The 26,724-nt window shown below is 47.6% G+C and overlaps 2 protein-coding genes across 4 annotated transcripts in view; both read left to right on the forward strand.

Moving 5' to 3' along the window:
- Nucleotides 1–26,207, forward strand: part of RFX5 (regulatory factor X5) — a 29,165-nt gene extending 2,958 nt beyond the window's left edge. For 2 of the 3 annotated variants that reach the window (XM_029581145.1, XM_029581143.1), the window contains exons 2-10: nucleotides 6,994–7,108; nucleotides 12,353–12,386; nucleotides 13,806–13,888; nucleotides 14,573–14,695; nucleotides 15,040–15,156; nucleotides 16,226–16,307; nucleotides 16,908–17,106; nucleotides 17,769–17,860; nucleotides 17,974–26,207. In XM_029581145.1, the coding sequence (XP_029437005.1) occupies nucleotides 7,014–7,108; nucleotides 12,353–12,386; nucleotides 13,806–13,888; nucleotides 14,573–14,695; nucleotides 15,040–15,156; nucleotides 16,226–16,307; nucleotides 16,908–17,106; nucleotides 17,769–17,860; nucleotides 17,974–19,065 (1,917 nt within the window). In that variant the 5' untranslated portion in view covers nucleotides 6,994–7,013 and the 3' untranslated portion in view covers nucleotides 19,066–26,207. Of the gene's footprint in view, nucleotides 1–2,939; nucleotides 3,002–6,993; nucleotides 7,109–12,352; nucleotides 12,387–13,805; nucleotides 13,889–14,572; nucleotides 14,696–15,039; nucleotides 15,157–16,225; nucleotides 16,308–16,907; nucleotides 17,107–17,768; nucleotides 17,861–17,973 lie in introns of those variants that run through there. The other variant, XM_029581144.1, reaches the window with a different exon arrangement.
- The window catches only part of PI4KB (phosphatidylinositol 4-kinase beta), a 38,742-nt gene continuing 30,042 nt past the window's right edge, over nucleotides 18,025–26,724 (forward strand). The window contains exon 1 of the mRNA XM_029581148.1: nucleotides 18,025–18,129. The gene's annotated coding sequence lies outside the window, so the exon portion shown is untranslated. The remainder of the gene's footprint in view (nucleotides 18,130–26,724) is intronic.

Raw genomic sequence — 26,724 nt, forward strand, 5'->3', positions numbered from 1 at the left:
CATATTCCGATTCATCGCAATTACCAGAAGTATCTTCACTTCCACATCCTCAACAGGGATTTCCAGTTTCGGGCGCTTCCTTTCGGTCTTGCGACCACGCCTCGCACCTTCTCCAAGGTCATGGTGGTGGTGGTGGTGGCGGCTCTTCACCGGGAAGGAATTCTTGTCCACCCATACCTGGACAACTGGCTCGTGCGGGCCAAGTCGGAGGTCCTTTGCAGGCAGGCGGTGGATCACGATCTGTCTCTTCTTGCGTCTCTCGGGTGGATAGTGAATTTCTCCAAGAGCAACCTTCAGCCCTCCCAGGAGCTGGAGTTCCTGGGAGCTCACTTCGACACCCGGGTGGGCAAAGTTTTCTTGCCTCACGCTCAGGCCCTCAAGTTGATTGACCAGATCCAGAATCTGATCTCGCTGCCCCTTCTGACGGCTTGGGACTACTTGCAAGTATTGGGCTCTATGGCATCCATCATCGATCTCATCCCCTGGGCTTTTGCTCATATATGACCGTTACAGAGAGTTGTGCTGTCCTGGTGGCAGCCAGTGTTGGACAGTTTCACATAGTCCTCCCGTTTTTGGATTCTACCGTCGCCGACTTGCAGTGGTGGCTTTCCCTTCCTCATCTGCTCCAGGGAATGCCTCTCCAAGCTCCACAATGGACGATAGTAACCACGGACGCCAGTCTCTCAGGCTGGGGTGTAATCTGCCTATCCCATTCCACCCAGGGGATCTGGTCAACAGCCCAATCTCGCTGGCATATCAATCGGTTGGAGACTCGGGCGTTGTTCTTGGCTCTTCAGGAGTTTCTCCCCCTACTTCGCGGCAAAGCGGTGAGGGTTCTGTCCGACAACTCCACCACCGTGGCTTACATCAATTGCCAAGGGGGCACCCGCAGTCCCCTGGTGGCCCTAGAAGCCAGCCGTCTCTTCACATGGGCGGAACGGCATCTGCAGTACCTGGCAGCTTCCCACATCGCGGGCAAGGAGAATCTACAGGCCGATTTCCTCAGTCGTCAATTGCTCGATCCGGGGGAATGGGAGCTCTCGGACGCGGCCATGGATTTGATCATTGACAGGTGGGGACCCCACACCTGGACCTCATGGCGACCTTGCACAATGCCAAGGCAAATCGGTTCTTCAGCCGCTGGAGGGAACACGGCTCGGGGGGCGTGGACGCTCTGGCTCTCCCTTGGCCAGCGGATGTCCTTCTGTACGTGTTCCCTCCGTGGCCCCTGGTGGGAAAAGTTCTCAGAAGAATAGAGCTCCACCGGGGACCCATGGTTCTGGTAGCGCCCAAGTGGCCGTGCAGACTGTGGTTCGCGGATCCTGTCAACCTAGCGATGGACGGACCTCTGCGGCTAGGCCATCTTCCTCGGCTCCTTCGACAGGGTCCTGTATTTTTCGACCAGGCCGATCGTTTCTGTCTAGCGGCCTGGCTTTTGAATGGCGACGCCTAAGGCGCAAGGGCTATAAGGAGGAGGTCATCTCCACCTTGCTGAGGGCCCGGAAACAGTCGACCTCCCTGGCGTACGTGCATATCTGGAAGGTGTTTGAGTCTATTTGTGCGGCGTCTGGTGTCCCCGCGCACTCCGCCCCGGTCTCTTTGGTCCTTTCTTTTCTCCAGAACGGTCTTTCCAAGGTCTTTTCTTCAGTTCTCTGTGCGTACAGGTCTCCGCTCTCGGCTCTCTCCTGGGTAGGGTAGAAGGCCATTCCTTAGTGGACATCCAGATGTGATTCGGCTCTTGAAGGGCGTCAAGCACCTACGTCCGCCTTCTCGGCCCACTTGTCCGTTGTGGAGTCTTAACCTGGTCCTTCGGGCCCTCTGTGCGGCTCCGTTCGAACCTCTCCGTCACGCTACATTAAAAGATCTTACGCTCAAGACTGTCTTTCTCGTCTGTATCTCCTCCGCTCACCGGATCTCCGAGATCCAGGCGTTGTCCTGTCGGGAACCTTTTCTACGTTTTTCCGATTCAGGAGTATCCCTCAAGATGGTTCCTTCCTTCTTGCCTAAGGTTGTCTCTTCCTTCCATGTCAACCAGTCGGTGGAACTCCCTGCGTTCTCCCCAGAGGAGATTGCGGGTACGGCTGGGGGCGATCTCCGTAAGCTAGATACCAAACGGGTTCTACTTCGCTATCTCCAGGTTACCAATGACTTTCGAGTCTCGGACCATCTTTTTGTCCTCTGGAGTGGGCCCAAATGGGGTAAGCCGGCTTCTAAGACCACTATTGTGCAGTGGTTGAAGGAAGCGATCTCCTCGGCCTATCTTTGCTAAGGTCGGGCGGTTCCCGAGGGCCTGAAGGCTCATTCATTGCATTCCCAAGCTACTTCCTGGGTGGAAAGTCAGTCGGTCTCTCCGCAGGAGATTTGCAGGGCCGCCACCTGGATGTCTCTGCATACTTTTGCTCGACACTACCGTCTGGGTGTGCAAGCTCCGGTTTTTGGTTCTTTTGGGCGGCAAGTGCTTCGAGCGGGACTGTCTCGGTCCCACCCGGTTTAGGGAAGCTTTGGTACATCCCACAGTCTGGACTGATCCGGGTACATACAGGGAAAGGAAAATTAGTTCTTACCTGTTAATTTTCGTTCCTGTAGTACCACGGATCAGTCCAGATGCCCTTCCCTGTTTGTCTTTTTTCTGTCCTCTCGAAGCTTGTTTTTTTCTTGCAGGTTGCAGATTCCAAGACATCATTTTTGTGCAAGAATACTGAGCAAATACACCGGAGGCCTTGGTGGTTCAAGAACCAAGTATATGCAAGAGCGGTTAGTCCTACCTCGTTTTCTACCGTAGTTCTATTGTTGCTCCATTGAGCTTTAAGGTTACTTGCTTGATCCTACTCTGCTTTTGTTATTTTCTGCTTTGACATTCGTTATACTGAAGGGTTATAGGATAGGCTCTGTCCTCATATAGGATATCCTTTCAGTTTTAGTCTGTCTCCACCTGCTGGAAAGGAGGCTCAACCCCACAGTCTGGACTGATCCCTGGTACTACAGGAACGAAAATTAACAGGTAAGAACTAATTTTCCTGTTCGCACTGTAACGAATAGACTGTTTAGCAAGAAAAAACAACACACGGTCCCAGAACAGTAGCAGCAGAGCAGAACTTTCAAACTTGTCCACGGAGGCTATGCGCACATACAAACAGCTGTGAAATAAACTAGGAAAGTGATCACTAGCGCCCTGCAGATAAGCATGTAACTGGAAACAGCTGGCGCACACGCTGAGACCACCTATACAGCCGAAGGCAAAACGAATAAAATTAATTACCAAACAAACACCAGAGCGCTGAGACTAGCCACGCTGCAATGTTGCAATTGTATCACAAGTATAGCAAGGGATCTTTTTAATGTTTAGGTACTTGCCAGGTACTTGAAACCTGGATTGGCATTTGTTGGAAACAGAATGCTGGGATTGATGGACCCTCATCTGACCCAGTATGGTAACTTGTGAATATAAACCCCTGACTAGAGAGACCAATAAAGACCAGCTTTAAGAGTCATAAAAGTGAGAAGTTTATTGATGGAGAAAGGCGTGGTTTCTCCAGAAGTAGCAAGCAATACAAAGCAATGGTGTACGTTCAAGCCTACTCTACCCCTAAACTGCTAGTGCACAGACTTATAAGGGAGTGCCTTCAGCCAATCAACAGGTGTCTGCATTTCTCCCCTCCCCCCCCCCCCCCTTATCTTATAGCCAATTAATAAATTTGTGCATGTGTACGTGCTCTGTTACTATGGGCAGAAGCCTCTGTTGTAATTTCCAAGAAATGAGTCCAAGTAAGTTTTGTTTTCTGAGGTCTGGTGTCATCTGTGCTGGCTGTTAATCCAGTAGGTTTCATTTTCACTCAGCTCTGAAACCTCTTGTGCTGGCTATTCATAACTTGTTATGTTCTGCTACTAAGGGAGGGAGCTCCCCCTCCCATTTCATTCTGTTAATGAATATTGCCAGATCTAACCATGACATGAGTGGCAACAAAACTAGTGCTTACCAACTACTAAAGTTTAGTAGGGGTGGTCAAACTAAGGCCCATAGGCCAGAACCATTCCATCTCCCTCTTTTTAGCAGCCTGCCTATGTCAAAGATGATCTTCACCATCAATGGCCCGCTGCCATTCTGAGCCAGTGGAAAACACATCATTTTGGCCTTGGAAGAGAACAGACAGGCTGCTGGAGGATAGTGGCATTGGTTTGGAGTGTTGCCATGGTAGGTAGTGAAGAGGCAGCAGTGCCAGGTGGAAAGGGAAAGCAGTGGAAGCATTTTTTTTAAAAGGGATCATGGGTTGATCCAGGAAATTACAGACCAGTGAGTCTGATGTCTGTGCCAGGCAAAATAGTAGAAACTATTATAAAGAACAAAATTGCTGAACATAAAGATAAGCATAGTTTAATGGGACAAAGCCAACATGGTTTTTTTGAGGGCGTAAATAAACATGTGGATAACGTTGAGCCAGTTGATGTAGTGTATCTGGATTTCTAGAAAACATTTGACAAATCCCCTCATGCAAGACTTCTTAGGAAATTAAAAAGTCAATGGATGGGGGTAGTGTCCTATTGTGGATTGCCAACTGATTAAAAGATAGAAAACTGAGAGTAGGGCTAAATGGTAAATTTTCCCAATAGAAAAAGCTGAATAGTGGAGTGCCCCAGGGATCTGTTCTGCGACCACTACTTTTTAATATGTTTATAAACGACCTGGAAATTGGAACAACAAGTGAGGTGATCAGATTTACAGATGACACAAAATTATTCAAAGTTGTTAAATCACAAGAGGATTGTGAGCAATTGCAAGAAGCCATTGCAAAACTGGGAGACTGGGCATGCAAATGAAATTTAATGCAGACAACTGCAAAGTGATGCACTTAGCGAAGAGTAACCCAGATTATAGCTACACAATGCAAGGTTCCACATTAGGAGTCACCACTCAGGAAAAGGATCTAGGTGTCATTGTTGAAAATTCGTTGAAATGTTCTGTTCAGTGTGCAGCAGCAGCTTCTAAAGCAAATAAAATGCTAGGGATTATTAGGAAAGGAATAGAGAATATCATAATGCATCTGAATCGCTCCATGGTGCAACCTCATCTTGAGTATTGTGTGCAGTTCTGGTCACCACATCTCATGAAAGATATAGCAGAATTAGAAAAGGTACAGAGAAGGGCAAGCAAGATGATAAAGTGAATGTATCAATTCCCTTATGAAGAAAGGCTAAAAAGGTTAAGACTCTTCAGCTTGGAAGAGACGGCTGAGAGAAGATATGAGAGGTCTATAAAATAATGAGTGGAATGGAATGAGTAAATGTTAATCATTTGTTTACTCTTTTGAAAAGTACAAAAACCAGGAGACACACAATGAAGTTTCTAGGTAATACATTTAAAATAAGAGAAATATTTTTTTACTCAATGCAAAATTAAGCTCTGGAATTCAGTGCCAGAGGATGTGGTGAAAGCTATTAGTGTAGCTGCATTTAAAAAAAAAGTTTGGAGAAGTTTCTGGAGGAAAAATCCATTAATCATTGTTAAGGTAGAGTAGGAGAAATCCACTGCTTATTCTTGGGATAAGCAGCTTGGAATCTATCTACCTCTTCAGATCAGAAAAGAGATACTGGGCTTGATGAACCATTGGTCTGACCCAGTATGGCAAATCTTATGTTCTTATGGTGCTGTTGGCTATTTCAGATGGGGTCCATGGCTGCTGTACCAATTCCAGAACTATTGGGCTCACTGTTGCACGTTTTCCGGATTTTGTTGGTTATTGCTGGCTAGGCCAGCCTGTCACAGACCCCACTGTGCAGGCCGGTATTGCACTTTCATCTGTGGACCTCAGATCTGCCACGGCCTTGTGCTTTTTGTATCATGACAATACAGCATGCTGTCACCGTATTGGGAGGTCGTTTTCCTGTAGCTTTGCTGTATTATGACAAGGGAGTCCCTGTGCCCTTGCTGTCTCAGGATTTAAAATCATAGTGCTGATATGAGTTCAACTTTCAATCCCTCTTGTAACAGGGACCCTAGACGCCATCACAATTTGTTATGTAGAGGCCTTCAGAAAGACATACATTTCTTGACCACATTAGGCATCACTGAGGCATCTGAAGCAAGCCGCTCTTAAGGCTGAGAAGGCTTCTTTCCTTTTCATCTCCTCCACAATCCTTGTGCAGCATCTCCCACCATTCTCTCCCCCATCCCATGCCAACATCTCTCCTCCACAACCCTCTGCCCACAATGCCTTGCCCTAGCCTTCTCTCCTCACCCGTTTCCCCTCCAGCTTCTCCCCACCGCCTTCTCTCCCTCACTCCCTTCTCCCTCCAGCCCCCCCCCCCCCGCTTGGCTCAACACAAACAGGAAGACCCCGGGGCTAGCGGTGCGCAGACGGTGCTGAGTTGTGAACTGGCAGCTGGGCGCGCTCAGGCCCTGTTGCCTAGGAAACCCTTGTGAGGGGCGGGGTCTCCGCAGGGCCTGAGCGTGCACTGTTCCACAGCCTGGCCCAGCCTTTCCTCTTCTCTCTCCAGTTAGCAGCACAGGAAGTGGCCTCACAGGCAAGTGGCAGCATTCTGGGAGGAGGAACGGTGGGCTTTTGTCGTGACTTCCGATGATGTCGCGCTTCTGATGAGCTCACTTTTGCAGGGTTACCCTTATTTTCCTCCCCGCGCCGAGGACTGTACGGGCGGAGGGTTGGAGAAGGAGCGGCGCTGGGTCTCCACCATTGCCTGCTACGCTGACCCGCTTGGTTAGGAGATACCGCTGCCGTTCCCTACAGGTGCACCGTTTGCATACCTGGTCGGACCGGCCCTGAGCCGTTAAGGCTGTGCAGGCTTCCACCCTTTCTGCCCGTGGCTTGGTCAAGGCGGGCAGACTGACCGTTTCTGGCTGGGCTTCATGCGCCGTGGCGGAGCCGTGTTGCGATTAAAGCTGGCCCTGCTAAAGCCCAGCTGCCTGTGCGGGGACACTGTTCACTGGGATTGTTTGTAAGCTCTCTGATTCTTTAATAAACCTTTCTTGTTCTACTGCAGCGAGTGAGAAAATAAGTAGCATGGATCAAGAAGAAAGTTATTCCAAGATCCCCCAAAAGGAAGGTGAAGCAGCAGAATCCGACATTCTCCTGCAAAAGTTGAGAAACACTATTTCGTAAGTAATCTTTTTGAAAATTAACTAGGCCTAAGCCCCTACATTTTGCCTTCTAGTTTCACTCTGCTCCTAAATTTAGAAACCTAAAAATTGGAAGACTATGAGGGTGAAGATAGATAATCGAGAGCTGAGGGATGTTAGGTTCTACATTTGGAGTTACCACCGAGGAAAGAGATCTAGGCGTCATAGTGTGCTATGATGGTCAAAAAAGGAAACAATGTTAGAATTTATTAGGACAGGATTGGTGAATAAAATGGATGTATAGTGCCTCTGTATCGCTCCATGGTGAGACTGCACCTTGAATACTGTGTGCAGTTCTGGTCGCTGCATCTCAAAAAAAGATATAGTTGCACTGGAGAAAGTACAGAGAAGGGCAACCAAAATGATAAAGGGGATGGAATGACTGCCCTATGAGGAAAGCCTAAAGAGGTTAGGGCTGTTCAGCTTGGAGAAGAGACGGCTGAGGGGGGAATCTGTTAGAGGTCTACAAAATCAGAAAGGACAGATAGAAACATAGAAATGACGGCAGAAAAAGACCAATCGGCCCATCTTGTCTGCCCAGCAAGCTTCCACACTTATTTTCCCATACTTATCTGTTTCATCAACCACCAAGTTCAGGGCCCTTGTTGGTAACTGTTTGATTCAAATTTCCTGCCATCCCCTGTCATTGATGCAGAGAGCAATGTTGGAGTTGCATCAAAGGGTAGTAACCGCCGCATCCAGCAAGTTACCCTGATGCTTGTTTACCCAGACTGCACAGATCGATGCTTTGTTGGATGTTGTCTGAATGTAAATCCTGTTTTCCTCATTTCCCCGTACCTTTAAAGCAGAGAGCAATGTTGTATATGCTTTCAAACTGATGTATTAGGCTTAATTGGTTTAGGGTATTAACTGCCGTAATAAGCAGCTACCCCCACGCTTATTTGTTTACCCAGATTATGAAGTTCAGTCCTTGTTGGTTGTTGTCTGAATGCACATCCTCTTTTCCACATTTCACCTTGCTGTTAAAACAGAGAGTAAATTTGGGGTTGCATTAACCATGCAAAGGCTTTTTGAGTAAGGGTAGTAATCACCAGGTAGTAGCCAACATTCCAGCAAGCCACCCCCATGGCTCTTCTCTTCATTCACATCCTCTGGCCTTTATGGATCCACATTGTTTATCCCATGCCCCTTTGAAATCCTTCACAGTTTTAGTCTTCACCACTTCCTCCGGAAGGGCATTCCAGGCATCCACCACCCTCTCCGTGAAGAAATACTTCCTGACATTGGTTCTGAGTCTTCCTCCCTGGAGCTTCAAATCGTGACCCCAGTTCTACTGATTTTTTTTCCATTGTAAAAGGTTTGTTGTTGACAATGGATCATTAAAACCTTTCAAGTATCTGAAAGTCTGTATCATATCACCTCTGCTCCTCCTCTCCTCCAGGGTGTACATATTTAGGTTCTTCATTCTCTCCTCATAAGTCATTTTATGAAGACCATCCACCTTTTTGGTCACCCTTCTCTGGACCGCCTCCATCCTGTCTCTGTCCATTCGGAGATACGGTCTTCAGAACTGAACACAGTACTCCAGGTGAGACCTCACCAATGCCCTGTACAAGGGGATCATCACTTCCTTTCTCTTACTAGATATTCCTCTCTCTAAGCAGCCCAGCATTCTTCTGGCTTTAGCTATTGCCTTGTCACATTGTTTCGCTGACTTCAGATCATTAGACACTATCACCCCAAGGTCTCTCTCCTGCTCCATGCACATCAGCCCTTCACCCCTATCAAATACATTTCTTTCGGGTTTCCACACCCCATATGCATGACTCTGCACTTCTTGGCATTGAATCTCAGCTGCCATATCTTCGACCAGTCTTCCAGCTTCCTTATATCCCGTCTCATTCTCTCCACTCCTTCTGGCGTGTCCATTCTGTTGCAGATCTTAGTATCATCCGCAAATAGACAAACCTTACCTTCTATCCCGTCCGCAATGTTGCTCACAAAGATATTGAACAGGACTGGTCCCAACACCGACCCTTGTGGCGCTCTGCTCATCACTGTTCTCTCTTTCGAGTAAGTTCCATTTACAATCACACATTGTCTTTTGTCCTTCAACCAGTTTGCAATCCAGGCCACCACCTTGGCACTCACTCCTAAGCTTCTCATTTTATTCACCAGTCTCCTGTGCGGGACCGTATCAAAAGCTTTGCTGAAATCCAGGTAGATGACATCGAGCGCTCTTCCTCTAGCTAATTCCCTAATCACCCAATCAAAAAAGTCTATCAGATTTGTCTGACAGGATCTTCCCCTGGTGAATCAGTGCTGCCTCTGGTCCAGCAATTCTGCTGCTTGTAGATAGTTCACTATCCTTTCCTTCAGCAGACTCTCCATTAATTTTCCAAGGGGAGGCTCACCGGCCTGTAGTTTCCAGCCTCCTCTCTGCTCCCACTCTTATGAAGAGGGACCACCGCCGCTCTTCTCCAATCACTCGGCATCACTCCTGTTTCCAGGGATCTGTTGAACAGGTCACACAGCGGACCCGCCAGCACATCTCTGAGCTCCCTCAGTATCCTGGGATGAACCTCATCAGGCCCCATGGCCTTGTCCACTTTCAGTTTCACCAGCTCTTCCCATACATTCTCTTCTGTAAATGGAGTTACATCTACTCCACTCCCCTCTAGTTTCTTGTTAACTAGCGACGGTCCTTCTCCTGGGTCCTCTTTAGTGAACACCGAGCTGAAGTATTTGTTTAATATTTCTGCCATTTCTTCGTCTCTCTCCACACATTGATCCTTTTCACCTTTCAATTTCACTATACCACTTTGGACTTTTCTCTTTTCACTGATGTATCTGAAAAAATGTTTTGTCACCTTGCTTTACCTCTTTGGCAATCCTTTCTTCCGCTTGACTTTTTGCTGTCTTGATTACTTTCTTCGTCTTCCTCTGTTCCACCAGATATTCTTCCTTGTGCTCCTCCTTTTGGGATCCTTTATATTTCTTGAACGCTGTTTTCTTAGCTTTTATTTTGTCATCCACCTCCTTTGAGAACCAGACAGGTTTCATTTTTCTTTTGCTTTTCTTGACTTTTCTGACATACAGATTAGTTGACTTGGTAATTGCAACTTTTATTTTGGTCCATTGTTGTTCCACATCTCTCTTGTTCTCCCATCCTTCTAGTTCTTCTTCCAGATACTTCCCCATTTCATCAAAGTTCGAGTTTTTGAACTGCAAAACTCGGGTCTTCGTGCTTCTTCTCCGTATCCTATTTGTGATATAAAACCATACTGTTTGATCACTGGTGCTGAGGTGGGCACCCACTTGAACGGGTAAATGTGAATCGGTTATTTCCTCTTTTGCTTAATACAAGGACTAGGGAGCACGCCATGAAGTTAGCAAGTAGCTCATTTAAAACAAAGAAAATTCTTTTTCACTCAATGCATAAAGCAGCTCTGGAATTCATTGCCAGAGAATATGGTTACGGCAGTTTGTATAATTGAGTTTTAAAAAAGGTTTGGATGAGTTCCTAGAGCAGAAGTCCATAAACTGCTATTAATCAATAAGGCTTAGTAGCTTGGGATCTATTCATTTAATGTTTGGGTACTTGCCAGGCTCTTGTGACTTGGTTGGCCACTGGACTTGATGGACCCTTGGTCTGACCCAGTATGGCATATCTTATATTCTTATGAGCCTAAATCTAGGCAAATGAATAGTAGGTCTAAACTTAGGAGTCTGTTTTAGTGGAAATTTAGGTGAATGTTCAGCTGAAAATAGGCACCTGAGGCACCTATTGTAAGAGCTTAGCTGTTTTGAAGATTAGCCTCGTAGTATATGATGGCAGATAAGGACCAAAATGGACCATTTAGTCTGCCCAGCCTTTGGCTGTGTGCTCCTCTTGTCTCATGTTCTGCTCTTAGGCCCTGGTCCCTCAGGCAAGGAGGGTAAGCAGAGGTTAGGAAATTCAGTGTCTCAACCGATTGGGGCAACCCTTGGATATATCTCTTTTCATCTACTCCAAGTCCTCCGTAGAAGATGGAATTTGTTGGCTTTCCAGATTCACCAACGCACCATGCAGAGGTTGTACCTTGACCCTCTGCCTTTCTCCTAGCTCCCCCGAGGAACTCTTTTTCTTTTATATATGCTATTTTATAAAGGAATGTTAAGAATGCAGAAGAATGGAAAATCCTTCGCCTGCTTGTGCAGATCTGTCAGTGGAGGAGTAACCCAATAGCAATAGTAGATCTGTAGTACATTCCTCCCACCTCAAGATGGCACTCTGAGAACAAATTTGTAGTGTTTTAATCTATTTCAAATGTACTTCCTGCCTCAGCTCTGTATATAAATATCTTTAGTACAAAGGATTTCTCTTCTAGTTCCTTGTATGTTGCAAAACGCAGGAGATAATTCTAGCAATCATAAACCTTTTTGTACCTTGTTTTTGGGTTTTTTTTGTCTTTTTCTGGATCAGTACAAATAGATTATGTAGAACCCAGTTTTTCCCTCCGTAGGGGAGTGTAAGTGTGGCTTAGGTTTAGCTCACACAGCTGTGCATCTCTGTCTGAAATGTTTTCCACTTAAACTTTAAGTTATTGGGACAGCAACATTTAAGCCTTCATCTGTGTATGGTACTTTATAAATTGTAACTAGTAAATATACCGAGTCGTCACAGTGAACGAATCAAGTTACACCTGTGTTATAATATTTATAGGCATAGTTACATCTTCGTACAGCTTTTTATTCTTTGGAGTCCTGTTTGCATTTCGTGTTACATATCCCATTCTCTATACACAAAACTAGAAATGTTAAGTGTATTGAAGTATGATTGTAGTATGGGTTATGTATGCATTTTTTTTTTTGGAGGTGGTTGAGTTTTGTTTTTTTTCACATATGGGTTGATAGTGGGTTTTTTTTATTTGTATGTATTTAATTTTCTATGGATTACATTTAGAAAATATATTACAGTATATGGAAGAAGGGTTAGATATTCTAGTGGTTAGAGCAGTGCACTATGAACCAGGAGATCAGGGTTCGAGTCCTGCTGTTGCTCCTTGTGACCTTGGGCAAGTCACTTTACCCTCCATTGCCTCAGGTACGAAGTTAGATTGTAAGCCTTCTGGGGACAGGGAAATACCTACGGTACCTGAATGTAAACAGATGTGATCTGTCAGATTGAGTGTCGGTGTATATATAAATAAATAAATCTTGTTTGGGTTAGTAGTATTTCTAAATACATTTACATATTTTATTTTTACTTTGTTTCCTCAGCAAGCCTGTGCAGAATAAAGTACATGGTATTCTGGTAAGTGTTTACTGTTGGTGTATGGCCTCTGCTGGATGCTCTGCATACCCCTTTTAACACGTGCAACCAAAGGAACAGGTGGCTTGCTTGTGAGGGGGTCTAGGGGTGGATTTAATGAACTTAATAGTGCTTTTCCTATGTGTAGTTTGTGATCTGCCATCCATTGCTGGGGTCTTTGTGTGACCCACTGGCAGTTCGACATAGTGCTAAACCTAATGCCCCTCCTCCTCCTCATTTTGATAGCAATAGAAGATGTACGCAGATGCACATCAGAGCAACCCTGCTCCATGGAGCTTTCTGTATAGTTGAGAGATCGACAAGATAGGCTTCAGGAAATTATTTACTTATTGTAGAAACCTTTAAGCCCACAAATCCAAAATTGTTCAGTACGCATTACAATAAAAAGCACATTAAAATACATACAGATATAGCACTAAACACAGTAATCAAAATACTACATTAAATATTGTTAAAATCAATGAGGTTATGATCAATGAGAGCCAGGACTTAAAAGCTAAAAGAAACCTAAAAAAAAGGTGGTTTTACAGGTGGGGCTTGAATGTGGCCAGAGATCAGAGCACCTCGCCTCAGGAAGGCTGTTCCAGACGTATGGCACAGCAGGATGGAAAGCCTGGAGTTGGGAGAAGGCACATTTTAGCAGCGCTTCAGATGTGTGCACTGAAGGGGGGAGAGAAGTTGACCCTCATGTTTGTAGCCAGAGGGGACTGGGAGGATGACAGCATTATCCACAGAGACAGAAGGAGGAGGGGGGTGGATGGGGGGATAAAGGGGAAGGAGGTTTGAGGAGGAAAGTGAGAAGCTATTTCTTGAGCATATTCAGGCAAGCAAGCTGAGAGATGGGACTGGATGCTTGGTGAAAGTTCTGCTGCTAAAGCAGACCTGGGAGTCATTTGCATAAAGATTTACTGAAAGCTGTGGGAGGAGAGGAGGAGGCTTGGGTTAGAGCCCTGGGGCACACTGAGTGCAGCGGAGATGGCACTCACTCCTTCAGGGCTGGACTTTGACTTTTTTTTCAGATTTATGTTCTGGATATGGAAATGCATGGTGGGTTCTTGTGCATGGATTTTATAGTAATGGCGCTGTGTTCAGGTGTTAACAGTGTCGAAAGGTAGTAAGGATGTCTGTGCATGACCCCTTGTACTGTGGACACCTGGGAAGGCCTGGACGTTATTTAATGCACACCTTGGAATGTTTGTGGACTTGAGAAACACATTCTTCCCCTTCCTCTTTTTAAACACATGTTGAATCTTGTTGGGCTCCACTGTTCTAAAATCCTTGCACAGCAATGTGGAGCGCGGAAGAGCAATGGCTGGGTTTGGCTGCTTGTGACGGATAAAGAGGGAAGTAAGACTGAGCTGTATCCTGGGGCTTCTCAGAATCTCTCTTCTTTTATAACAGGAGGATGTGCTGAAGTTCTCGGATAATGACAAGCTGTACTTGTACCTCCAGCTGCCCTCTGGCCCAAGCACAGCAGATAAAAGGTAAGTCCTTGGAAACTGGCTTTTCAGTGGCAGGTGGAATCCCCCTGCTTTTGGTCACACCTTGGCTAGCACAAGAGATTGTGTACTTGCCCTGCCATAGGGTTGCCATCCCTCTCTGTTTTCACCGGGCACTGTGGGGCACGTGTGGATCCTCTTTACTAAACATGTGGATGGATGTAACCTGGTGTCTTGTGCTGGGGAGAGAGCAGTGGGATTTGAGTATTGTAAGGCATAGGATCTCAGTGCAGCAGACAGGAAAGAAAATATTTATGCCCATTTGCCCAAAGACAGACGGTCCACATTCTGGGGCATCTGGTCCTTGGCGAGTAATATTTTCCTGGATGTGTCAGATGCCTGTTGGAGAGAGTCTATCTGATTTCTGTGAAAGTAACCTAAATGCCATACTGGGTCAGAGCAAGGTCCATCAAGCCCAGCATCCTGTCTCCCACAGTGACAAATCCAGGTCGCAAATCCCCTGCAGACGTGAAAGCTTACTCCCAGCAATAACGATGGCTTTTTCTTGTCTGCCTGGCTAGGAACTTGTTCCAACCTCTGTTAAATCCTGCTGTGCTAGTCACCTTGACCATACCTACAAAGATACTGGCAGAGGCAGAGAGCGTGACATGCCAGGGTGCAAACGGTCTGCTTCTAAACCCTGCTCCATTGCTTTGCTTCCCCCCACAGTAGCCTGGATCTGAACTCTCTGAGCACGGCAGAGCACATGCATGCCTGCACCTGGATCCGCAATCACCTGGAGGATCACATAGACACATGTCTGCCCAAACAAGATGTATATGATGCCTACAAGTGAGTGTAATTCTGAGATCTCGGCTGCAGCCACGGAGCAGAGGCCGTGGAATCCAGGACCTTACAAATTATAAACTGGGAGTAGGAAGGGAAAGCCTTTCAGGCTCTGTTGACTTTGATTCAACTTAAGCCACAGGGAACCCCCCCCCCCCCCCCAACAAGATTTTCTTTGAGGAAGTATCTGGTCAGTTCATGAAAGGCTGAGAACCTCTGTCTGCTCTAGAGCCCCACATAGAATCAGATTACGATAAAGGGGATGAGTTAGCCAGGGCACTGTGTTAGTAATGCCTGGACACAAAGACTGTGCTGAAACTATCTGCCCTTTCCCGTATGTTCTTCCCCAGCCGATACTGTGATAATCTTTGTTGTCGTCCTCTGAGCGCAGCTAACTTTGGGAAGATTATAAGGGAAATCTTTCCAAACATCAAAGCCAGAAGATTGGGAGGACGAGGCCAGTCCAAATATCCTTTTACCTCTACCAGTGATTGCGAAGCTGTAGTGGATGTAGCAGATGTGATATTGGCCACAGGCTGCCTTCTTCATACCTGTTTATACTGTGTAAAGAAAGCCATTGGGTAGCTGCTTTCTCCTAAATTTCATCGGTATGTGGGCCAAATGCAGGAGCAGCTTCTTGTAGCCCAGAGCGCAGGATCCAGATCTTTTTGGAGAGCTATAGTCCAGTGCTGCTCTTTAGCTGGCCAGCACAATACATGCTGTAGTCAGCGGCACACAAACCTCCTTTCCCAGAGGCTGTAACATAGAGGCCGCTATTCACAAGCCATTTAGATGGATGACTGAAATGTTATCCATCTAAATGGCTTATCTGTGATATTAAAAGACTTATCTGACTATGTTCTAGCTGGATCAGTCGGGGACGTTCTGTGGCCGGGCAGGAGGGCATTCCGGGGAGGAGTGGAGTTAGCTGATATTCAGAGTTAGCTGGCTAACCTAACCGGCTAGTTCTGGTCACATTGTAGGGCTGTCCCAAAGATAGCCGCATATATTTATCTGGCTAACTTTAAGATAGCCGGTTATAATGCCGCTGAATATCCCAGCTAAAGTTAGCCAGATAAGTATATCCGGTTAACTTACTGAGCTGCTCGGCGGCTGAATGTAGACCTTAATAGTAAAAATAGCAGCAGAAAAAAAAAAACCCACAAATCGTCCACCTAGCCTGCCCAGCAAGGGTTGTATCTGCCACTCTGCAGATTATTCCCCATGCTTCTTGTTAAACTCATAAATGCCTCTCTGCGCACGGTACCCCCAGTGCTCATTACCCTCCTAGAGATCCTTTTGTGTTTATCCCACGCCTTCTTGAATTCCGTTACTGTTTTGTGTCTACTGCCCTCCGGGTTAGGAGTGCCCTCGGCCCTCTGGGTAGGGAACCCAGGTCTCCTGGTTAGGCAGCACGGAGAGAGGGGCCATGATAAATACCAGTGTAAGTGCAGCTTTGCACCTTAGCTGTATGTATTCTCGCCACCAGAGGAATGCTTAAAAAAAAAAAAAGTCATGACCTTAACATGGTAAAACGTACTGTTACAGCGGTATCAGGAGGAAGGCTCTGGTGAGCATGCCTCCGCTTCCAAGCTTGGACCACAAAGTCACAGAGAATGTAAGTCTATTTGAAACCTGCTCCTCTCACGAGAGGTTTTCCCTATGTTTGGTGCTGTGTGTGTGTGTGTCGAGCACGTTATTCTGTCAGCTGTGTGTTCTCCCTGCACCTCCACCTGAGTGCATTCAGTTGGCTTCAGAAATAGGCTGCGGTTATATTAAAAACAAAAAAGGCTTCCGATGGGGCCTTACAAGTCACTTTATTTTTTTTTCTCCCTTCATCCTTCAGCAGCTCCTGCTCTCGCCACTTTTTATATTGCAGGGGGATCCTGAGCCGTCGGTTGCTCTATTATATTTGTGTTTTGGCCGCATAGGGAAAAATTTCAGCCAAGCAGATGTGTGACAAGCTTGTCCTGATGAAGCAAAGAGGGAGGAAGAGTAGCAAACGGGGCAGACTGTATCCCAACGCGCTGGTGTTTCAGTCAGCTCAGATGCTAGCTTTCGTCGCTTTGTGCTCTACCCATATGATTGATTTATTGACCATAAAAAAAACCCAATAAAGTCAGAAGCTGGGACACTAAGATGTGGGCACAGGAAGGGGTGGAACTGGTTTCCGGTCCTCCTCTTTGGTACTAAACGGGTTGTTTCTTGTTGAGAGCAGTCGGAGCTGGTGGATCTTGTGCAGGTGCACAATAACGAGGTGATGGATGCGGCCTGCACCCTCATCTGCCACTGGGCTGAGAAGATCCTGAAACGCTCCTTCAACAATGTGGTGGAAGTGGCTCATTTCCTTCTCCAGCAGCAATTCATTAACCCTCGCGATGCCAGTGCAGAGCTCATCATGTCTGTGAAGGTCTCAGGTGTGTCTCTTGGCTCCTGTATTTTATAGATGTCCCTGTCCCTCCCTTCAGATGTATCAGTTCTGTCCTCCACTTGTGCCTGCTTTATATATCGCATGTACCTCCTTTTCATACCTCACTGCATCCAGGTTGGCAGAAACAGAACACCCTCTTCTCTTGCAAAGCATAAAGGTTACCAGACCTGAAGTGATCAGGTGGCAGAGTTTGAAAGGAGCCCTGGTTGAGAACGGTTGCTGTGCTGACTGGGCTGGGCGAGTTGGAATGGCTTGTAAAATACTGTGCTAATTGGAAACGAATGCCCTAGTTATAGCTGTCCCTGAACGTGCCACCTGACACAGCTCTGTACAAGCCGGAGATTACGGCAAAATACCCAACAGCTAATAAAACCAAGTCTAGCATAACTGTCGAAGATCAGCTAACGCCTGCCTTCCGGCCTTGCTGCTGTACAAGGCGAACTGTTTTACAAGGGCCCTTCCTCTCCCTTAATATAGTGTCCTTATAATCTTGGTATTGGATTTTAAACTGTGCTCTTGTTGGTATTGGCTCCCTTGTTTCCTGGTTGCAGACTGTAGTGAGTGTAACAGTAATAGCGCAGCTACTCAGAAAACCTGGGTGCAAGCACAACCTAACCCGCACTGGATTAATATTCTTCTTTTGGACAGAGAGCAGAAGGAAGGGCCCGAAACGTCAACCAGCTAGTTCCAAATGCGACGAGCCGGAAAGTACCGAGGGGGCCGCAGAGCAGCCAGCTCAGGTAAGAGCTGGAGTTTGTATGGTGAAAGGCAGTAGCATAGCACTGTATTCTTGGTGCCGTTGTTTGTTGCAGCAGATCATGTTATTACCTGCGCTGTGGTTACCCTTTTTCAGATCAAGAAGGAAAGTGCTTCAAAACCCACCAGCTCCCAACCAGCCAAGCAGAGAAAGAATGCAAAGGCTCAGAAGTCCCACAGCAGCTCCCAAGTGACTGCCTTGGTAGCTCGCCTGCATCCAATCCTGCCTCGCGTGGCGCCATGGGGAAACCTAGTGAGTTGCAGCCCACCTATATGCTACTCCTCCATAATCACCTCCGAGGCCGGCACATCGTCCCCTGCAGGGCACGTGAAAGTCACGTCTCTGCCCTTGCCTTCGAGAGCTGCTTCTGCTGTACACCTGGCCAGGGCAAACGGGTCGCGGTTGGTGAGCCAGCAGGCTGCAGTCCCTCATGTAAACATGATCCTTCCAAATATACCAGCGGGGTTCAGCTTCCCTATCCCTGACTTACAGGCACCCCCGAGGGAGGGGGATGGCGATGTCACGAGCAGTGAGGCTGCGACCTGCAGCGGGCAAGACCTTCCAAAAAGCAGTGGGGGCAACCGCCTGTCGGATTCAGCCTCTGCGGTGGCCACGAGGAAACGTGGGCGGCCCAGGAAAGTGCCCCCCAAAACCCAGCTGGCGGCCTTGGATAGCGCCTCGTTGCCAGGAAGTGCAGGGAAGAGCAACGGCACTCCGAAGTGGCAGCCCCCGGACCAGCAGTTCGAAATCATGGAAGTCACCATTGGAGAAGAATTTCTGCCCAGGACTGAAGGATCCCCAGAGATGGGCACGGATTTGGGATCTCTTCCTCCCGGATCGAGCCAGGACTGCCCTGCCGTGCCCTCGGCGGCATTAGCCACAAACAGAGTAAAAAGGGTGCGCACGGAGGACAGCTCTGAAAAAATGCTGCCCCGGCAAGGAAGTCTGGAGCGCGCAGTGCAGGGCACGGGCCGTTTAGTGATAGACGAGGTTGATTTGGAAGCCTGCCAGAAGCCGCGCAGCTCTCTGCCGCCTAAAGAAGAGGGCTCTGCTAATCAGGCACATGCAAAAGGCACGGCCGTTCTCACCAGCCACCTCAACCGCCCAAAACAGGGGATCTCCCAAGTCAGTGTGATCCAGCGCAGCTGGCACAATGGGAAGGAGAGACCCAAGGATGTAGCAAAGTGACGAGGCTCTGCAAAGCTATCAGGTAAGCCAGTATCCCAAGTGGAGGAATCTGGAGGAGTCTGGGCATGCTCTGGCCTGCATGCACTTCTGCTCAAGGACCTTTCCCCCCTCAGACTGTGCCAGGGAGTGCCTGCGGGACCCTCACAGTGCTTTGCGTCACAGCCGACTCTCTCTGGACTTGGGCACAATCTTGCGAAACTTAAACCTGTGAGCAGCCCCATGTGTGGAACCAAAGTCATCGCCAATGTAATAGGGAGAGCCTGGCATCCTGTGCGGGTTTGTCTCTTCTAAGCTAGTACTGCTGGACACTTCCTAACCCCTTGTTCTTGGCTGCTGGGGGAGGAACAGGAGATATTAACTCCACGTGGTTTTGGGTGGGAGTGGGGATGGAGTGAGCTTGTCCCGTGCACCTTCCAGTCCTGTCCATTTCTGAAGTGTCATTGGGGTCCTGGCGATTCCCTGTAGGCCTTACCTTAAGTATGCTTTGGAAATGGCTGCATTTTCGTAGGAATACAATGCACAAACAATTTCTAATATTGTGCTGTTTTTAATTTGCTGTTGGGGGAAAGCACTAGCCCCCCATTACCTGCCCTTGCTTTGGGGAGGCAGTGTCTTGTCTTGGGCTGGGTCTCCGAGCCGTCTGAGGTCAGCTGACTGTGGTTAAGAGTAGTGTGTTTATGGCCACAGTGAGGAAAAGATAAACAGTGATTTCTCTTGGCCATGAGCCTTCTTTCCTACCTCCATGGAGCTATAGGAAAATTGGTTCTTACCTGCTAGTTTTCGTTCCTGTAATACCCCAGATCAGTCCAGACAAGTGAGTTTTGCATCCCTGCCAGCAGATGGAGGCAGAGAACAAAACATGGAGGCCCTGCAACATCACCGGGAGTGCCGCCTGCAGTCCCCTCAGTATTGACCTGTACCCAAGCCAAAGAATTAGAACTTAAACCGCTCTCCAGGGCAAACAGGTAAAGCAGGGCTGGACCCCCCTGCACGGGAGCCTCTGTCATCTCCAGAAACTTGACAAATTATGTACAAAAACCTTTTCGGAATATATTTCATCGACTATCAGGAAACAGTCTTTTGGCAGCGACCGGGGGGGGGGGGGGAAGAGTCTCTGTGGTATTCCAGGAATGAAAATTAGCAGGTAAGAACCCAATTTTCCTTTCCTGTTCATACCCCAGATCAGTCCAGACAAGTGGGACGCACCCAAGCCCCTCTAAACTGGGCGGGAACCCGAAAGACCCTCGTGCAACACACACTCACCAGAAGATGTAAGTTCTCTGTAAGTTCCTTATTGTTAAGTTCCTTATTGTTATTTGTTCCAACGTAAGCTGCCCCCGAGGCGACAGTTTTATTTCCTTGTAAACCGGTGTGATATGTATATTTATAGAGGAACATCGGTATATAAAAATAAAAAATAATAATAAATAATAAGATGCGTCCTGCTGTGCGCCCGCGTCCAAAGGGTAACGTCTGGTGAAAGCGTGAAGTGAAGACCACACCGCCGCTCTACGGATCTCCCGAGGAGAAAGCAATGGGCACGCTGCCAAAGAAGCTGCTTGCGCTCTCGTAGAATGCGCTTTCAGCCGCACTGGAACCTTACAAATAGAAGCAGAACAATGGCCTCCCTCAGCCATTGTGCGGTCATGGCCTTTCAGGCCTTATCTTTCTTCGCGCCCCCCACCCCAAACCACAAAAAGATGATCAGCGTCAAAACGAATTAGTTACCTCTAGACAGCGCAAGTTCCCTGCACGTACCCAGAACAGTCCAGGCTCCTGGGCTTTGCCTCCCTCTCTGCAGACGGAGACAAAGTTTTGCAGGCACCGCCTCTTAACCCGGTGTGCCCACCTGCATCTCCTCAGCATTTCTCTGTCTCCAGCAGATGGAGGCGGAGCAAAACCTGCGACCTGTACCTGAATTAAAAAAAAAAAAAAGTCTTATCTACCAATTAGAACCTGCCTACCAGGGGGTTGGCAGGTTCTAATTGGACCATCTCCCCTGGTGGCAGGTGTTCGACAAGCAAGGGTTGGGAACCCTGACTTGATCTGTTTGATGCGCCAGCGGTGACAGCTGTGGTCCGGCTCCCTCCCCTTCAGTGAGGATCTGGAGAAGTCTCTGCCACCCTTCTTCAGGGAAGTGAACTTTCATTTTCTTCTTTATAAAGTTAAAAAAAAAAAAAAAGAAACATCAGGGTTCTTTTTCTGTGGTGGTGGTATTTTTTGGCGTTTCCTGTTGCTGGCGGCAGCTGGAGGTATGGCTTCCGATCCCGCTGATTTTTGTAGGCGCTTGCCACGCGGTCAGAATCACACCGGGCCATGCCGTGAGTGAGCAAATGCACCGCACGTGGAGAGCGCTCTTTGCGGCTCTCCAAGGCCGGCCGATGCTCCCGCTGCCTATCCGGTGGGGTTGGCTCCTTGCGGAGACCTGTGGCGGCACAGTTGAAACAGCACGGCCCAGGAGTAAAGGATCCCTGCACGTCGGAGCCTGCAGCTCCGAAATCCGCCTGATCGAATAAATTGCCACTAGAAACAGTCTTTAATGTCATATCCTTTGTCACCCTGTTTAAAGGTTCAAATGACGCCTCATAGAGTACTCACAGAACCAAACTGAGACTACAATCTGAACATAGATTCTGCACTGGCAGTTGCAAATGCTTTACTCTTTTAAGATGTTGCAGACACCAGGCCTCAAAAACATTCCATACCCTGACATACACCATAGAGGTCTAGGGTCTCCGAAAACTAGCAGGAAATCACCTTTTCGATATAGCCCTTCAGACACAACTGCTGCCTCTCAAAAGACAAGACCTGAGACAAAAGTGATCCAATCCAAAAATATGGGCCCCTGATGCAGTAAGCGGGGCAGATGGGCCAACCAGAGGGGCCCCTCCACTGCGAGATGCACTAGATCTGCAAACCATGGCGACTCGGCCACTCTGGCGCTACCAGCACCATCGACCCCGGATGCAACTCTATGTGCTGCGGAACTCGCCCGAAGAGAGGCCACAGAGGAAACACGTACAGCAAGATCCATGTTGGCCAAGGACACACCAGTGCACCCAGACCTACCGCACCTGGGCAGAACGCCTCATGCACACTGCTCCCCAACCTCTGAGGCTGGCGTCCGTGGAAACTACCGCCCACTCCGGAGTCTCCAAACCTACTCCCTTTTCCTGGTTGCCACACAACAGCCACCACGACAGACTGGATCTGGACTCTGGCAGAAGAGGTAAGGGCAGAAGATACTCCTTCAACACAGGATTCCACCTGGATAAGAGCGCTTTCTGCAAAGGGCTCTTGTACGCAAAGGCCCGCGGAACCAAATCCATTGTGGAAGCCATGGACTGCAAAACCTGTAAATATTCCCAAACCATTGGCACCGACAGCCGGAGCAGATGAGACAACTGCATCTACAACTTTGTCACCTTGTCAGAAGTAAAAAATACCCTGCCCTGCTGGGTATCGAAGAGCGCCCCCAGATACTACAATGACTGTGACGGCACCAAGTGACTCCCAACCTAGAGACCGCAAGCTGTGCATAACATGCTGGAGAGACCTCTGGCACTCCTGTCTTCTCACGAATCAGCCAATTGTCCAAATATGGTTGCACCAACACCCGTTCTCTTCGAAGGGGCTGCTGCCACTACCACCATCACTTTTGTGAAGGTCTGAGGTGCCATGGGCAGCCCAAAGGGTGCAAAACTGGTCCTGGCAAATGGGAATATTTATTTATTTATTTATTTAACACTTTTATATACAGACATTAGTGTGCAACATCATACCGGTTTACATCCGAACTGACAGGTGGAAAATACATAAAACGGGAACAAGGGGGGGGGGCAAGGAAGAAGCCAGAGGCAGAGCAGAAGGTATAACGCAAAAACAATTGTTGTGCTGTAAAAATAGTCCTCTGTCAGGTCCAACGACACCAAGTACTCTCTTCTGTGGACCGCCACTATTATCATTCTTAATGTCTCCATCCAAAAGTGTGGAACCCTAAGGGCCCTGTTCACGTTCTTCAAATTGAGAATGGGCTGAAACGTGCCTTCCTTCTTTGGAGCCACAAATAAATGGAGTACCTTCCCTTATTTTATTTATTTATTTGAAAACTTTTATATACCGACATTCATTTGCATATCACATCGGTTTACAATTAACGGGGTTTATTAAACAAGGATTAGAAAAAGAAAAATAAAGTTACGTGTAACAGGGAGATGAAGGAACAAGTTGGGAGAGGAGAGGAAGTGAAAGGGTCCAGTGGACTAGAGAAGGGTGAGTAGAAGAGATTGATTGATTGATTAACTATTTGCAAGAATCTGTATTAAACTAAATTCAGAATTAACTGAATGTTAACTAGATTAGGCATCAAGATTCGTTTGGGGGTGGGGAAGGGGGCGAGGATGCTTTTTGGGGTGGGGGTCTCTGCTTCTCCGTCAGGGCAGGAACGATTGCTTTGAGGCTCAGTAGCCTCTGCAGAGTCCCCTGCACCTCAACTCGCTTGCTTCGAGAGACAACATGGGACTCTAGAAAGGCTGCTCTGATAGGGTGAGAAAATTCTACCTCATAACCATCTCGCACCACCTCTAAAACCCAGCAGTCCAAGATAAATTTGGCCCACTCCTCGGATAATCTGCTCCTGACCGCTTCTATGGAGGAATGGGCAAAGCTGGCTTCATTGCGAGGATTTTCCACCATCGGCCCCTTGGCCGGCACCATCCCTAGCAGGTCTGCGGGTGCCTTGAAAGGACTGCTGCCTTCCTGCCGACTGCTTTGCTCCCGAGGAGGACTTGCCTGATTGGAATCTACGTGAATCCCGAAAACAGGACCAAGGTGGAAACACCTTCTTGCTGGACTTCCGATCCTCTTAAGAAATTGCCATACTGGGTCAGACCAATGGTCCATCAAGCCCAGCATCCTGTGTCCAACAGTGGCCAATCCAGGCAACCTATTCCCTTTGGACTCTCCCAAAGTCTTCATTAACTGATCCAAATAATCTCCAACCAGGAGCTTCCCCTTAAAGGGAAGATTACACAGCTGTGCCTTGCACCACATTTCCGCTTACCAATTGCGCAGCCACAAAAGCCTGCGAGCTGCTAGGGCCGAGATCATGCTCCTGGCCGAAGTGCGCACAAAGTTATAAAGCACATCCGCAATGTAGGCTACTCCAGCCTCCGTGCCAACTGCAGGGAATCAACATCCCCTGACGAGGCTTGCTCTCATGTCTTCTGTACCAAACATAGACAAGCTCTTTGCATCATGCTACCACACATCGCAGCTCGGAGACTCAAAGCAGACACTTCAAACAACCACTTCAATTGAATCTCCAGCTTGCGGTCCTGAACATCCTTTAGAACAGTAGCCCCTGCCACTGGGATGGTCGTCATCTTGGTCATCACCGAGTCCGCCACATCCACCTTAGGAACCCACAGGGGCCACCTTAGGGTTCTTAGCAGCATGCCTGGGTGGCCTTCCCTTTGGACACTTGATCCCTGCCCCCTTCCTTGCCAGGAAGGCCTGTTGGAGAAGCAGAACGAACTCTGGCGCACTCACTGCCTCAGACCGTTCCCTCAAGCCGCTGTAAACCACAAGAAGATTCCTCTCCCTCTGTGCTTTTGCTTTTTTTTTGGAAACAGCTTAAAGAAAAAACAGGGTACTTTCTTAAAAGGCCAGTGAGGCTTCAAGAAGAGGCATCAGAAGCCCGGAGAGAGCCAGTCCCCCGACTATCAAGACCTCCAGCCAGACGAGGACAAACACCAGCCGGGGGTTTCTAATCCCCCAGTCGCCCTACTTCACCTGAGAGATGGTCCATGAAGGAGCGTAACACCTCAGAGAGCCTCCGATAACTTCTTCCATGCAATTCTCTCTCAATCTAAAACTTTTTTGTCAGACTTCTGTTTTGCACCTCTACCATCTGCTGGAGACAGAGAAATACTGAGGGACTGCGGGTGGCACTCTGGGTCATGTAGCAGTGCCTCAAAGTTTTGTTCTCTGCCTCCATGTGCTCGTAAGGATGCATAAACCCACTTGTCTGGACTGATCTGGGTATGTACTGGAACTCAATTTTACAGCAGCTCCTGTCCAGTCCAGCTTTTATAACCATCCCAAACCTGCTGTGCATGCACCTTGAATCTAACTCTTTGGTGTTGCTATTGTGCACATCAACAAGTCTTTGGCTATTTTACATTTTTCATCTTGGTACATTTGTGAACAAGATGAGGCTGAAAGAACCCTAGATCTTTTGGGTTTGTGTGAATAGGTTTTTTGGGGGGTAACTTCAGGCTCATCTTGTGCTCTTTGTTCTCACATGATTATTACCCAATCCAGATTGTACCTTTCTCTACAGATGCCCAATAGATTTACCTTCACAATTCATTGCTGCACTGTATTACCATGATGGGGTTAGTAGGATGAGCAAATATGTCCTGGAAGGTGCACAGTGACTTGTATGACGTCAGGCACTTTACTTACAGCAGAAGCTTAAAAATGGTTTAACAGGTTTATCGGCTTACATATTTAGGTGTAAAGTAATTTAGGAAGATTACAGCCATGGTATTTAAAAAAAAAAGTCTGAAAAGCATGAGTTAATTTTTAATAGTTGCTAACTGACTTCTCAGTGGCCTGTAGTTGATCATTATTCCGCTTTTCAAATGTACCAGTTCAGATGCCATTCTGAATAGTCTTCAGGGTCAAAGTTGCTCTCTGCTTTCCTCTTGGCTCCATCAGAAATCTTTTGAGTGTATTTGTAACAAATGAAGGTGTCCTCTTGCTTGCCTGCTCCTCCTGTTAGGGTCATGCCAAGAGAAGCCTCCGTCACCCATGTAATTTGAGCCAGTTTAGATTTTACAGACAACTGTGCCGCTCTGGTACAAGGTGGGGGCCAGCTCCATTTAGTATTTTGTTTTCAGGGTTTGAGCTGGGGCTCTCACGTAGGCCGCTTTCTCCTGTCTTGTATTGGTGGGGGATTTAACTGTAACCTTTAAATTGCAGAGGGAGGCTTCTAGGGGTTAGCAAGCAGAATTTCGGCGCCACCACTGATGTGGGAGTTTAATTTTTTTTTTTCTGCTATGGCTGTGGTCACCAATAAACCACTGCATTTAATTGTGTTTCTAAAATGTTTTAGTAATAAATTTGTGCCAAAATTGCTGAGTAGTGGTAGCTTTATGAGGTGTATAATACTTCAGCCCTCATACATAGGCGCATTCTGAGTAATCCCCTTTCTTGTATATTTTTAACTTTTTCTTCCTCATTTTTAACGCCCTTCCTCCCTCAATACCCCATCTAGGGTAGTGATAGCTTTTTGAGGACCAGGGAGCTTAGCTCCCTTCAGAACCTGCTCCTTAACTGTCACTGGTGTGCGGTGTTAATTGTGTCCACTTTTGGAGGCTTTGCACAGGAAAGGATATATATATATAGGCTGGAGGTGTAGTGCAGGCTGTAAAAGTGTAGGAAATGAGACTTAAGGACCTAAATCTCTATCCCCTAGAGCCAGAGGAGAGCGATCAGACATTCAGGCCTCAGACGTAAAAATGTACAAGGAGCAAATCATTTTCTCTGAAAACAGTGTTCTAGAATGAGGAGGTCACAAGATGAGGCTCCAAGGGGGGGGGATAGACACAGCGACATTTAGAATATATTTTGTCAGGGAAAGGGAAGTGGAAA

Source organism: Rhinatrema bivittatum, chromosome 16 (assembly GCF_901001135.1).
Source record: "Rhinatrema bivittatum chromosome 16, aRhiBiv1.1, whole genome shotgun sequence".
Lineage (NCBI taxonomy): Eukaryota > Metazoa > Chordata > Amphibia > Gymnophiona > Rhinatrematidae > Rhinatrema > Rhinatrema bivittatum.